At 39.9% G+C, this 15,054-nt stretch overlaps 1 protein-coding gene across 1 annotated transcript in view; it reads left to right on the top strand.

Annotated features, from left to right (window-relative positions):
- The window catches only part of LOC104994821 (chromosome unknown open reading frame, human C8orf34), a gene marked incomplete at its 3' end in the record, with an annotated part of 362,913 nt that overhangs the window by 85,868 nt on the left and 261,991 nt on the right, over nt 1-15,054 (top strand). Inside the window, exon 6 of the mRNA XM_010848486.1 lies at nt 5,641-5,769. Within this exon, the coding sequence (XP_010846788.1) occupies nt 5,641-5,769 (129 nt within the window). The remainder of the gene's footprint in view (nt 1-5,640; nt 5,770-15,054) is intronic.

Raw genomic sequence — 15,054 nt, 5'->3', positions numbered from 1 at the left:
GTCCATTCTAAAGATCAACCCTGGGTGTTCTTTGGAAGGAATGATGCTAAAGCTGTAACTCCAGTACTTTGGCCACGTCATGCAAAGAGTTGACTCATTGGAAAAGACTCTGATGCTGGGAGGGATTGGGGGCAGGAGGAAAAGGGGACGACAGAGGATGAGATGGCTGGATGGCATCACTGACTCGATGGACGTGAGCTTGAGTGAACTCTGAAAGGTGGTGATGGACAGGGAGGCCTGACGTGCTGCAATTCATGGGGTTGCAAAGAGTCGGACATGACTGAGTGACTGAACTGACTGACTGACATTAACTTCAGTTAAAACCAGAAACTAGAACCAGTTCTCGGTATTTTTATTTATGCTTTTGTATTTGGCAGAGATTTTTCATTTTTTTAATGTTTCACTTAGCACAGCATATGCAAAGAGGAATAGGTGTATATTTGTTAAAATTTTAGGAAAATAATGAAAAGACTGTACATCTGTGTAGAAAACACAAATTGCATAGATACAAGAGAATTAATGTGGCAATGCAATGTCTGAAAAATCATAGTATGGAAATGCAGAAGGCAAGAGACATGAAATAATAAATTCACTATAATCAACTTTAGATATATCATAACTATAGTACTGGGAATTTCCTGACATATTATAAATGAAGGTAAAGTACTTGGGAGGAACTTTTAGGAAAGAATACTAGCATTTATTAAATTTTTAGAAAACAGAGTTAAAAGATCTAAATAATTAAAATTATTTTGGTTCAAAAGAAGTGGATAAATAATATATCAAAAGTCATTTGCAGGAAATAGTAAATTTATTATTTGACCCACAGATGGAAACTATTGGTGGAGATATCAGGATTTAATTAATTCTGATTTGATTAATGTTGTTCAAAATGCTGCTGCTAAATTGCTTTAGTTGTGTCCGACTCTGTGCGACCCCATAGACGGCAGCCCACCAGGCTCCCCCGTCCCTGGGATTCTCCAGGCAAGAACACTGGAGTGGGTTGCCATTTCCCTCTCCAATGCATGAAAGTGAAAAGTGAAAGTGAAGTCGCTCAGTCATGTCCGACTCTTAGCGACCCCATGGACTGCAGCCTACCAGGCTCCTCTGTCCATCGGATTTTCCAGGCAAGAGTACTGGAGTAGGGTGCCATTGCCTTCTCCGAGGGCAATGCTCACTAGGCCCTGGTTATTATACAGTAGGCTATTTGTGAAGTAGTGACCTCTTTATGAATGAATGGAGCATGACCATTAATAAGGTGCTGTGGATGGGTTCCTGCTGTGCTCTGGGGATGTGTTTTATCTCAGTGATAATTACCGGCTGTCCCTAATCTCAGATTGTTTCACCTCATATGGATCATATTAATATTCTGTTGTTTATACCATTCTATTGTTATCCATTTCTCCTGAGGACATTTTTTAGACAATATATTTAAACTATAGCCCTGAGTTTTAGTACTAAGTATTACCTAAGCAAGGTTTTTAATTCATCAGAAAGCTTTAGAGATTCTCACCTGGAGTCTGTAAACTGGGCTGATGACTTCCAAATCACCTTCCATTAGTTATCAAAACATCCGAAATCATCCAGTGTAGTTGATTAGACCATGATTATCCTGTGGCCTTCCTTGTCCTAGATTTGGATCCCATGATGAATATCACATATGTAGCACATTGTCACAAGCTACAGAAATATAGAAAGAAATTTGTCTTAGTTTCTCTTGAAAGTTCCTGAGGGAGAGAGCTTGGATGTCATATCTTTTCTCTACAGGGCTGCATATAACCTCCCCCAAACTCCATAGCCTTAAACAACAAATTATAATTTCTCAGGGTTCAGCAAATTGGCTGCGCAGTTCTGCTGGTCTCATCTGAGTTTGCCCACCAGGGCATTCAGGTGGTGTTCTACAAAGTCTGCTGGGGTGGGCAGGGGGGCATGTCTCATTATCTGGGAAGGTTGATTGGCACTGATTTTTTTTAAAAAAAGACTATGTTCTTATTTTTTTATTTGAAGATATCTTGATAGGATATGGTAATTTTCAGAAAAGTTAGATAATATAATGATGCAGATTAGAGAAATTACTTTTAAAAAGGCTAACACAAGTACCAGTAAGTGTTTTGAAGGATCTGGTACAAGTACAGTTTTCTCTGCCTCCTCTTCTGAGTTTCTCTTCCCTGTGCCTGAGCTTGTCCTATGGGGTATTACCTGTGGGGTAATAGGTGTATGCTTGAAGGTGTGTTATAGAACCATTGATCACAATCGCTGCATCCCCTCTCCACTGCTTGAAAACTGGGGTGCTGATGTTGGCTGACATCTCCATCCCGGAGTCCCTTAAACAAAGAAACACAGAAGAGGCAGATGCATGTTTTTAGTTTAAATGTATTTAAATTATAGAAGTAATTACTTCTTTAATTTAAATCAGTCTTTAAATATTGCTTATAATGATAATGAAAAAAAAAAAACAAACATGTAGAAAGATAGATTCTCTCTCATCAGCCATCTCCTATTCTACTCCCTTGGAAGTAGTTGTATCTTTTCACAGCCTTTGAAGTGATTTACATTCTTTTACATTCTTTTCTTTGTATAAACTAATGTAAAATATGTGGGAGTTGATTTGCTTTATGAAACTGGCTTTAAACTGTACACATTCCTAAGCAACTTGTTTATATTGTTTTAAAATGTATTATGGACATATCTCCATGCAAATGAACTTAGGTCTATGTTATACATTTTCATAAGTACATACCTACCTGTACCATAGTATGAAGATGCCATAATTTATTTATTTCCCTGTGAAGTACGTTTAGTTTTATAGATTATTTACAGAGTTTTACAACCACAAACTCTTTGGTGAAATAAATAATTATCATGCACTTTCTGATAAAATAAACCTCTTTGTACATATATACGTAACTAAGAGTGTTTTCATTTATGTATTATAATTTATCAGAAATAATAAGATTGCTGAATCAGAGGGTCAGTATATGTTCTATTATAATAAATATTTCTGAATTACTTCGAAAAACATGGCCAAAAAATTTTTTTCAGTAGGTTGAGAGTATTTTTCCTATATCCGTACCATGTAAATATTTTTAAATTATTTTATTTTTATCGAACATAGACATATATGGTATAAAGAGCAAATTAATACCATAAGGCAAGTGTCCTTCTTTTCTTCCTGTTCTGCCTCTAATGTGGACCCACTTTTAACTCTTAGATGTTTCTTTTGGTACGCAGATCTATATATCTAAACATAGAAGATACTTGCATAGTTCTCTTTTATCTTTTAAATTTGAAGCATCATCTCTTGACCTCTTTCTAAGACACTGTGCTTTATTCCCAAGGCCCATCACATTCTCACAGTACAGGCAGGCAGATATTTCAAATGTTGGTTGATGTATACTCTGCACTGATATTTTTATGATTGTGTTCATTATCCTTTTTCATAGTAGAATCATAAGAAAGCCAACTTTTATTTTGTTTCTAGAATCAATAATTGGCTTGTTTTCTGCTTCCTTTGTTTTCTCTGTACCCATCACTAATGCTTCACCAAAATGTGCCTTAAAATATTAACACTCTCAATAACTAAAACACGTGTTCTTCTATCTTACTTTAATTTATATTTTATACTTTATTTCATTTAAAAAGTCTTAGAGACTTCTCTCCTGTAGTCCTTTGTTCTCTTGCTCCAGTCTTAACTCCTTAGTTACCATTCTTTTTCTCAGCTGTCTTCTGAGACCATTCTTTACTGTCATCCTGAGGCTTATGTTTTCCTTCTTCTTATGGGGGATTATCTGGTTCCTGATCTCAACTCTTTCTAGTTTGGGCTTTACTTGCTTATTTTGGTGGAGCACCTCCAACTAGGAACTTTCTGAGAGTGCTTGCCAGGTACGTTTTCTGAGTCCTTACAAGTGTCTTGACTGACTCCTTGTGCTGTGTGCCAAGTCGCTTCAGTGGTGTCTGATTCTTTGCGGTCTTATGGACTGTAGCCTGCCGGGCTCCTCTGTCCATGGGATTCTCCAGGCAAGAATACCAGAGTGGGTTGGTATGCCCTCCTCCAGGGAATTTCCTGACCCAGGGATCGAACTCTCGTCTTCTATGTCTCCTGCATTGCCAGGTGGATTCTTTACCACTAGCACCACCTGGGAAACCCAATTGACCCTTAAAGTGTAAAGTGAAGTCGTTCAGTTGTGTCCGACTCTTTGTGACCTCATGGACTGTAGCCTACCAGGCTCCTCCATCCATGAGATTCTCCAGGCAAGAATACTGGAGTGAGTTGCTATTTCCTTCTCCAGGGGATCTTTCCAACTCAGGGATCGAATCCAGGTTTCCCACATTGTGGGCAGATGCTTTACCCTCTGAGCCACCAGGGAATCCCATTTTAGTTGGGTATAAAATTCTAAGTTAAAAAAATAAATAAAATTCTAAGTTAGAAGTAATCTTCTGTTAAAATTTTGAAGGAACTTCTCCTGTGTCTTCTGGGGCCAAGCATTGCTGCTGAGAAATCAGGTGACAATTTCATTTGCTATTTTTGTCTCTGAAAGCTTTTAAAGATGTTTCCTTTATTACCACTGTTGTAAAATTTTGTGATAATGTGCCTTGAATTATGGGCTTCCCTGGTAGCTCAGCTGGTAAAGAATCCACCTGCAATTCAGGAGACAATGCTTCAATTCCTGGGTCGGGAAGATCCCCTGGAGAAGGGATAGGTTACCCACTCCACTATTCTTGGGCTTCCCTGGTGGCTCAGATGGTAAAGAATCTGCCTGCAGTGTGGGAGACCTCAGTTTGATCCCTGGGTTGGGAAGATCCCTGGAGAAGGTAAAGGTTACCCACTTCAGTATTCTTGCCTAGAGAATTTCATGGCCTGGTGGGCTACAGTCCATGGAGTCACAAAGAGTCAGACATGACTGAGTGACTAAGCACAGCACAGCCTTGCATTATACTGGACATTTAATGGATCCTTCTAATCTGGAAGGCAATTATGGTTTTCTATTATTATTTTGGTATTGGTCCTCCTTGATTGATACTTTAACGTTTAAATGGTACGAAATGTCCACTTTTTTGACATCTCTATCTTCAAGGCCTAGGTTTCACTTTTCTCTATCTTGTTAAATCCACTTATCACTTATCAGTTCATTTTGCATCTTCCTTAAAAAATGTATTGTCTTCTCTGTTTAATCAGTTCTTTGACCAAAGAAAAATACCATAATATAATTTTAGTGAGAATTTGAGGGAAAGTGAAGGTAAAAGTATTCAGTCTTGTTTTATCAGAAGACAGCAAGAATGTCTTAAAATCATTTAACAAACTGCTCATGAAGAAGGTAGCAGTTATTTTTTAAGCTGCTGAAACATAACATATACTTTGCTTGTGTTTTTCCCTAATTTATATGAATTACTAGTGTTAAATCAGTACCTGAATTTTCTTTTTTCTATAAACACTGTCACACTTCCTTTACTTGTTTAGTTAAAACATTTCTTAAAATCCAGCCTCATAACTTCCCTTCTGTTTGCTCACAAGAGAACTATTTCCAAAAACCATTTTTATTCTGTGCACTGATCTTGAGACAGTCTTTCACATAATGATGAATAGTAAGTTTTTATCATTCTGTAGCGTGCTTATGAAGTAATCATTTTTTTTAAACATAGTGCCAAGGTCAGTAGATCATCCTAAGTGGAACTGGCGGACTAAACCAGAAAGCCGTGATTTTGATGAATTGAACCACATCCTTCAAGAGAGCAAGAAACTGGGAAAAGCCCTTGAGAATCTCTCTCGAAGTAAGTTAATTTACTTGATTGTAATTGGAATTCCTAACCAATATTAAAGTAGAAACATTCATTACCATTACCAATAACCTACTTCCAACATCCTCATTATAATTCCATGAGAGGCTGCAGAGTTCTAGAGCATGAGATTGGATATGAGGACCGATCATGTGTGTTACATGGATTCATGGGAAGACAGGTTATACAGAGCAGAAAGAGCTATAGACCCCTCCCCACAATGACTGTTTGATTCCAGTCTCCCTCCAAGGCCTCTGTTCATTACCCAGGTCAACTGTACACCTAATGGCATCTTAGTCATTCTTCTCTTTTGAACCCTGTTGTTATGTGTCATCCCAGTTAATGCACAAACCTGTTGCTTCCTTGAGTTTTTGATGTCTCTAAACTTCTTAATAGTGACTGGGCCAGATTCTTCTCAGAATCCTCTCAGAACCTAGCAATATACCTTTTTATAAAAGCAGTGATCTGTAATCCAAGGACCTGAGTTAAAAGTTTTGCCTTCTATGAGGTTAATAACCTTAGATAAGTCATTAACCTGTCATTAAACCTGTATGAGCCTTGGTCCTCTCATCTCCAGATCAGGAAGACATGGTTCCGTCTCCTTCTTCTGATGGGTGGGAATGTTTAAAATGATATATTTCAGATAGACAAATATTTGATTTGATCAATGCATTCTGTATATAAAATATAGTATATACATAAAGTATATATTTATCTGTAAATATATATATGTATACACTTGCAGTTTTTGTAGTGAGTTCAAAGTATTTCTGTCTTTCTCTGGTTCTTAAATATCTTTCAATTTTAAAAATTAGGCATCTCTGGAAACATATTAATGCTATAGTTGCACTAAAATTTTCTTTTGGTGTGATAGCATATTAAAGATTTATATTAGAATACTAGTAAATTCTAGTAGATTATGTTTTAAGATCAGTCTGTTTTTTTAAAATAGCAGTGTTACTAGTTTCTTGATATTTTTCTAAGTTAAAAATTTCCCTTAGTATATATTGGGAGAATTGTTTATATAAATATCTGTGTGTTTATATATTGTGCTATACTATAATTATGTATTTATATACTATATTTTATTGTTTTATGTTTTTTAGAGAGATTTAGCTTTTTCATACTTCTTAATTTATAATTCACTAGTGCCACTAGATTTTTTATTTAACCTTTGTGAACTTTGTGTAATAAGCCTGTCTCAATGTTAACTTGGCTTCTGATAGATTCTCATAATTTTGCCCTTAGTAGGAACTCTTTGGTTGAGATTCAAGAAAATCCTGTTTTTGGCTAGGTTTACTTTTGGACCAAATAATGATAAAATGAGTTTTCAGCTAATTATTATGTTCACGAATGTCAGAGGCTTTAGTGTGTGTCTGTATGTGTATATGTGTGTGTGTGTGTGTGTGTGTGTGTATATATATGTGTGTATATATATATGTTTTTGGTGTCACTTGATCATTATAAAGGGGCTCTGTTTTTTGTAGCAGTAATGGTGATGTTTATGTGGGGTAAGGGAGCAGTTGTTCACACAGGGTGAGGTTGCTTATTTCTCTGGGTAAGTTTCTGAGTTTCTGTGATTTTTGCTATCTGAGATTTAATATTAACTTCTTGTCTTAGGTCCAACATGTGTCTAACTACTCAGTTATCAGTTCACCTGAGATGATCATTGTAAATTAGTAGAAACATCCCCGGTGGCTCAGTGGTAAAGAGTATGCCTGCAGTGCAGATGATGAAGAAGTTGTGGGTTTGATCCCTGGGTCAGGAAGATCCCTTGGGGAAGGAAATGGCAACTCGCTCCAGTATTGTTGCCTGGGAAAGTCCATGGACTGAGGAGCCTAGTGGGTTACAGACTGAGGAGCTGCAGAGAGTTGGACATGAGGGAGCACGCATGAGCACAATGTTTATTTAGTGATCTCGCTGCCCAGAATTGAACTATTTAATCTCAAACTGTTCATCCATCTTCCTGAAGCTAGATGTCAGTTCATTCCTGTTTGATCTTGTTTGACTTTTATAATAGACTTTGACTTGATAACTCTTTCTCTAAAATAGTGGTGACTTTATTAACCATTGTTTTATTTAATAGGAAGACTTAGGGAATGGAATCTTTCCTCCAGTTATGGTCAGAAGGAATGTTCATTGTCTTATTATTGTGAACTGTTTTCCTGTACCACAGGAAAGATTGGAAGTTTTTAGTGAGTGCCTGATTTTCATACAGTCTCTGATAGAATTCTCTCTGGCAAAGCTGGTCTTTGCTTTATTCTAGTCTTACTTCCTAAAAGATAATACATTATTTAAAGTATTTGTTACTAGTAGAGATTGACAGCAAAAAATCGTTTATATCCCTCAGAATGGTAGAATTATCTCATCTCTACAGCTGTCAGCTTATACAGACTTAGATGCAACCCCCTCCTTCCTTCTCTCTCTCTCTTTCAAATAATAGCAGGAAAGATTTGAAATTCTCTCCAGTTTGCAAATAGGAATTGTGTATCAGTAGCAACTGTACCATGCTCTTTTTCTGGCTTTTTGCAAACCTCTCAGCGTAATGCTTTATCTTACAGTCAGATATGACCTGTGACCCTCTTCATGCTGTGTTCCTTACCTCAAGGTAGATATGTTAGAATAGTTTCAGTGGCCTGGAATGCTACCAATTATTAGCTTCATGACCTTGGGAATAAACCTTTCTGTGTTTCTCTCACCTTTACTGTAAAGTTGGAATAATCATGGTACTATTTCTGAAGGTTTTATGAAAATCACATGAGATGTTGTGTCTAAAGTATTTAATAGCATGCCTGGTATGAAGTAACTACCAAGTAAACATTAGATATAACTGCCAATTAAACATTATATAGGGGGCTTTCCTGGTAGCTAAGCTGGTAAAGAATTAGCCTACAATGCAGGAGACCCTGGTTTGATTCCTGGGTCAGGAAGATTCCCTTGGAGAAGGGATAGGCTACTTACTCCAGTATTCTTGGGCTTCCCTGGTGGCTCAGCCAGTAAAGAATCTGCCTGCAATGTGGGAGACCTGGGTTTGATTCCTGGGTTGGGAATATCCCATGGAGGAGAGCATGGCAACCCACTCCAGTGTTCTTGCCTGGAGAATTCCATGGACAGAGGAGCCTGGTGGGCTATGGTCCATGGGATTGCAAAGAGTTGAACATGACTGACTGATTAAGCACAGCACACACAGCATAAACATTAGATATAATATTCCATTTCTATTATTGTATAACAAATTACCAGAAACTTAGTAGCTTTAAAAAGTACAAATTTATTATCTTACTATTTTTGTGTTTCGGGAGTTTGAATCCAGGTTAGTTGGGTCCTCTGCTCAGGGCCTGGGCAAGCTGAAATTAAGGTGCCGGTTGGGGCTGGGGTTACTCCTGGGCTTGGGTCTTCTAAGCTCATACACATTGTTGGTCAAATTCAGTGCTTGCTCTTGCAACACTGAGACCCCTTTTTTTCTCATTGGCTGTTGGCCAGGAGTGTTCTTAGCTCATTCCCAGGTCCTTGTCTTGTGGTCTCCTCCTCTCACAACAACAATGAACTGTTTCTTCCTTGAGGCCACGGGGGAGCATCTCTCTGAAGCTTTGCCTTCTTTTAAAGGGCTCATCTGATTAGGTCAGGGCCACCAGGATTTACTTCTGATTTGCTCAGTCTGCTGTTGAGTAACCAAGCCAAGAGAGAGATAACCTTTCATCTTCAGTGGTTCCACCATGCAGACTCAAAGGGAAAAGACTGCCCAGGAGTATATCTTGGGAGCCGTCCTAGACTTCTGCCTGCCACAGATATTATTAGTGTTATTACTATTTATCCCTGACAGTCAATAACATACTTCAGCTGAGCCCTGCCAAACAGAAATGTAACATGAGCCACACATGGGATTTTATATGTTCAAAATAGACACATTACAAAAAAGCAAAAGAGAAACCTGTAAAATTAATTTTAATGCAATATTAACCTGCTGCTGCTGCTAAATCACTTCAGTCGTGTCTGACTCTGTGCAACCCTATAGACGGCAGCCCACCAGGCTCTGCCGTCCCTGGGATTCTCCAGGCAAGAACACTGGACTGGGTTGCCATTTCCTTCTCCAGTGCATGAAAGTGAACAGTGAAAGTGAAGTCACTCAGTCATGTCCGACTCTTAGCAATCCCATGGACTGCAGCCCACTGTCCATGGGATTTTCCAGGCAAGAGTACTGGAGTTGGGTGCCATCACCTTCTCTGCAATATTAACTTACTATTATTATTATCATTTATTGTATATTATTGTATATTGTTATATACAACATACAATTGTTATACAATATACAATTGTTATACAATATACAATTGTATAATACAAATATTATTGTATATTATTGTATATTATATATAATATACAATTGTTATACAATATACAATTGTTATACAATATACAATTGTATATTGTTGTATACAATATATAACAATTATATACAATATACAATTGTTATATTATTGTATATTGTATAATATTGTATATTATTATCATATTATTATCATATCTAAATTATTATCATTTAATGTATATTCCATCTAAAAATTATTATTGCAGTGTTTTGTATTGTTTTTCTTTCATACTGAGTCTTCAAAAGTCTGTTATGAATTTTATTCTACAGCACCCCTCAGCATGGATGAGCCACATTTCAAATGTTCGTTAGCCATCTAATGAGTAGCTCCCATGATGAACACCACAGCTCTAACTGACATTAAAACAAACACAGACAACCTCCTCTTGAGGTTGAGTTCCCTCAGACAGCGTCAGAATTCCTTCTTCTTCTTTCATCCAAGTTTTCAAAAAGAATGGTTAATGCGCATCTTCTCCGCCTGCTCAGGTTCCTCTCACTCCTCAGTATAGTTATATTATCGGACCTGTCATTCCACTCAGACTTTTCTCACTATGGTGACCACCAATTGAATCCAAATTGTCAAACTCAGTGGACACTCTTTCTCATTTTCAAAAATTGCTTTGGTCGTTTTAACACCACTGATGACTCTGTCTGTTTTCAAACCCTTGATGTTTTAGTTTCTGGGACCTGGCCCTCATTTGATGGTCTTTGGATGCCCTACCCGTCATTTCTTATAGGTTTCATTCTCATATGCCTCTTTCTTTCCTGCTGCTATAGATGTTTTTCATCCTCCGCTTCTGTTCTTTCAAATGTTCTGTGTCTAGCCTTCTCCTCCCTCACAGATTTCATTATCACCCCTATACAGCTAACTCAAATGAGTGTATTTCCCATCCAGACTGTTTATGATTTTATACAAGGTGGTGGTATCCCACTGCCATGTCAAACTCAGTTTATCTAAGTAGATCATACTTCCTTTACCATTACTTTTCTTTGTTTGCTTTATCTTAGCCAGTGACACCTACCTAGTGGTTCAGCCAAACTGGACTCATCTTTCTCCCTAATCTTTTTTTTTTTTTTTTTAAGATTTTTTTGATGTGAACAATTTTTAAAGTCTTTGATGTTTTGTTTTTTTGGCCATGAGGCATGTAAGGATCTTAACTCTTTGACCAGGGATCTAACCCACACCCCATGCGTTAGAAGGCAGAGTGTTTTTAAAATGTTTATTATTTGTTTATTTTTGGCTGCACTGGGTCTTTGTTGCTATGCACGGGCTTTCTTGAGTTTCGGCGAGCGGGGCCTGCTCTTCTTTGCTGCGAGTGGACTTCTCAGTGTTGCAGAGCACAGCCTGTAGGTACGTGGGCTCAGTATTTGCTGCTCAGGGGCTTATTGCTCTGCGACATGTGGGATCTTCCTGGACCAGGGATTGAATTCATGTCCCCTGCATTTTTGGGCAGATTCTTAACCACTGGACCACCAGGGAAGTCCCTCTCCCTGATTGTTTAATAATTAATTCCCAAGTCTTGAGATTTCCCCGCTCTCTTGGGGAGCATCCCAGATGGCGCTAGTGGTAAAGAACCTGCCTGCCATGCAGGTTCATAAGTGCAGGAGACATAAGAGACGTGGGTTCAATCCCTGGGTCAGGAAGATGCCCTGGAGAAGGAAATAGCAACCCATTCCAGTATTCTTGCTTGAAAAATCCTGTGGACAGAGGAGCTTGGCAGGCTACAGTCTACAGGGTCGCACATAGTTGGATACAACTGAATTGACTTAGCACGCCCGCACTCTCTCTTGGGTGTGACTCTCTTCTCTGCTCCTACTAGTACCCTGTAATTCACACTCAACATCACTGATCAGACCATTGGTTTATCCATTTACATATTGCATTTTTATTTCATTTCATTCCTGTTCCATGACAGGAAAAAACCAAGTGTAGTCCTTACCTGAATTGAGCCTGTGGCTGAAGGGCTTGCCATAACTTTGTGTTAGGGGAGTCTCATGGCCAACATCTCTTTTATGCTTAATACCATGTAAGTCTTCAGTCACTGCACGGAGTGTGCCTGGTGCTGGAGAAGACTCTTGAGAGTCCCTTGGAAAGCAAGGAGATCAAACCAGTCAATCCTAAAGGAAATCAACCCTAAATACTCTTTGGAAGGACTGATGCTGAAGCAGAAGCTGCAACGTTAATACTTTGGCCACCTGATGCAAACAGCTGACTTATTGGAAAAGACCCTGATGCTGGGAAGGATTGAAGGCAGGAGGTAAAGGGGTCGACAGGATGAGATGGTTGGATGGCATCACAGATTCAATGGACATGAACTTGAGCAAACTCAGTGAGAGGGCAAGGGATAGGGAAGCCTGGCGTGGTGCAGTCCATGGGGTTGCAAAGAGTTGGACACAACTTGCTACTGAACAACAACAGAGTGTGATGGGAATACAGACTATTCTACCCTGTTATTCTCCCATCTTTAGCACATGATCCAAGGATCCTTCAAGCAGACAGAGACAATAGAGGGTTACAGGGGTGGTTTCTAATGTTTCCAAGTGGAAGTGCATGAATGACATCACCTACATTCTACAACTGACTGCAAAGGAGGCTGGGGAATGTAGTCCAGTTTGTGAGCCCAGGAGAATTGGAAATAGTCTGAGGCATGAATAACCAGTCCTGTCCACACTCTTGTTTCTCAGTTCCTCCAAACAGCCCTTACTGCAGTCAGTGGGCTGTATCTACATGAAAACCTGATACCACTTGTTGCAGACATTCAGTGCCTCCTTAAAACCTCATAGGAACTTCCCTGGTGCTCCAGTGGTTAAGACTTCACCTTCTAATGCAGAGGATGAGAATTCAATCCCTGATCGGGGAGCTAAGATCTTACATGTCTCTTGGCCATAAAACCAAAACATGAAACAGAAGCAATGTTGTAACAAATTCAATAAAACCTTTAAATATGGTCCACATCAAAAAAAATTCTTTATGGAAAAAAAAAAAAAAAAAAATAGAAGGTTCTCCATGCTCTGACCCTTAGTCACCTGTCTGGTATCATCTCTCATGACTCATCATCAGGCCGCACTTATGCACCAGTAACAGGGGAGTTTTTTGCACTCATGATGTTCTTCCCTTTCTCATATTTGCTTATGCTGTGCCTGTGCTCTGACATCTCACTCCTACTTGCCCCAGGCTAATTTCTGCTCCTCTCTTCAGTCTCAGCTCAAATGCCCTTGATGATTTATTGCTGCTGTCTTTCTCGAGACTGGATTTTGTCCCCCTCTTTCTGTGCTTCCATTGTTTTCCCTGTGCACACTTACGTGCTGTGATCTACTTTCAGAGATTGCTGGACTCTGCACTGTGTGGAGGCAGGGGAACCAGGACTTGGACTCCCCAGCATGTAGTACAGTAATTAGCACATAACTCAGTCGTAAGAATTTATGCTTTCAAATTGTGGTGCTGGAAAAGATGTTTGAGCATCCCTTGAATTGCAAGGAGATGAAATCAGTCAATCCTAAAATAAATCAACCCTGAATATTCACTGGAAGGACTGATGCTGAAGCTGAAACTCCAATACTTTGGCCACCTGATGGGAAGAGCTGACCCATTGGAAAAGACCCTGATGCTGGGAAAGATTGAAGGCAGGAGGAGAAGGCGGGGTGACAGAGGATGAGATGGTTGGATGGCATCACTGACTCAGTGGACATGAGTTTGAGCAAACTCTGGGAGATAGTGAAGGGCAGGGAAGCTGGGCATGCTGCAGTTCATGGGGTCGCAAAGAGTCAGACATGACTTACCGACTGAACGAGACAGAAATCTATTAAAGGATTACGCCAGCAGTGAGTGAGCCCAAAGCTTTTCTGAGTCTAATCTGTCTGAAGGGAGGCAGCGATAGGATGGGCATCTTTAGTCCATTTAGACACTCATCTGCAGTTTGCAGTTGAGGTGAAACACTGGCTGGAGCTTTTCCAGGGAAAAAAGTCCAGCTGTTGGGAGAACAGAGGGCTGATATTTTATGCTCTGTGACTGATAATAGCCGTCCGGAATCAATTGAGAAAAAAAAAAGAATAACAACAAAAGAACTTTTTTAGTGCATCAATCATAAACATCCTGCAAAAGTCTTTTCTGACAAACAGCCTGAGGAGTTAGAGGGTAACAGCCTCTGAGTAAAAACGGAAGCAGATAACATGGCAGTTGTTTTGTTCATTTATTTATCTAGTCTTCAGACATTTCTGTGGGAGTGTGAGGTGAACAGCCTTTGCATGGTACAGATATGGGAATCATTAGTGTATAGAGAAAAAGAGCCCACCCATCCAGCCGGCACATACATCATCAACCTTTAAGATACAGGTAGAAAAGTGATCTACTTGAGAACACTGAAAAGGCGTTTTCAGAGAGATGAGATGAAAATCGAGATAGAATGTTTTAGAAAAATCAAGGATGGAAAGTACTTCAGAAAATCTAACTGTCTGAAGTGGGAGATAAGTTGGTAAAAAAAAAGGGATAGGAAACATATTCATTGTGTGTAGCCATGTCCAAGCTATGTTTCATTGTTTACTGCCATGGGAATTTTAATAGGAAAAGTTGGAAATTAAGTATCTTTTATTAGACGGCGCGTTGGGGCTGTTGGTCGGGGGCGGCCGCGCAGCGCGAGCAGGCAGCTCCGGGGCGGGCGCGCGCAGGGATGCTCCGGGGGGCGGCGGCAGCGGCTGTGTGGGCTGAGGCGGCAAGGATAGCGTGGGCTCCCGGGCCTTTCCCCTGAGTCGGCCGCTCGGACTGCGCCGCCCAGGCCCTTTCAGCGTCCGCCCCTTCAGCCTCCGGGCCGGGCCCACCGCCGCTTCTGAACGCGGGGGCCGGGGAGACCCTGCCTGGGCCGGAGCCTCCCCTCGGGGGTCGGGCCCGGGCGGGGGGCCCCGAGCCGCTGCCC

This window comes from Bison bison, unplaced genomic scaffold, assembly GCF_000754665.1.
Source record: "Bison bison bison isolate TAMUID 2011002044 unplaced genomic scaffold, Bison_UMD1.0 scf7180017864267, whole genome shotgun sequence".
Lineage (NCBI taxonomy): Eukaryota > Metazoa > Chordata > Mammalia > Artiodactyla > Bovidae > Bison > Bison bison.
The sequence above is the reverse complement of the archived record's forward strand: the minus strand, read 5'-3'. Positions and strand labels throughout refer to the sequence as shown.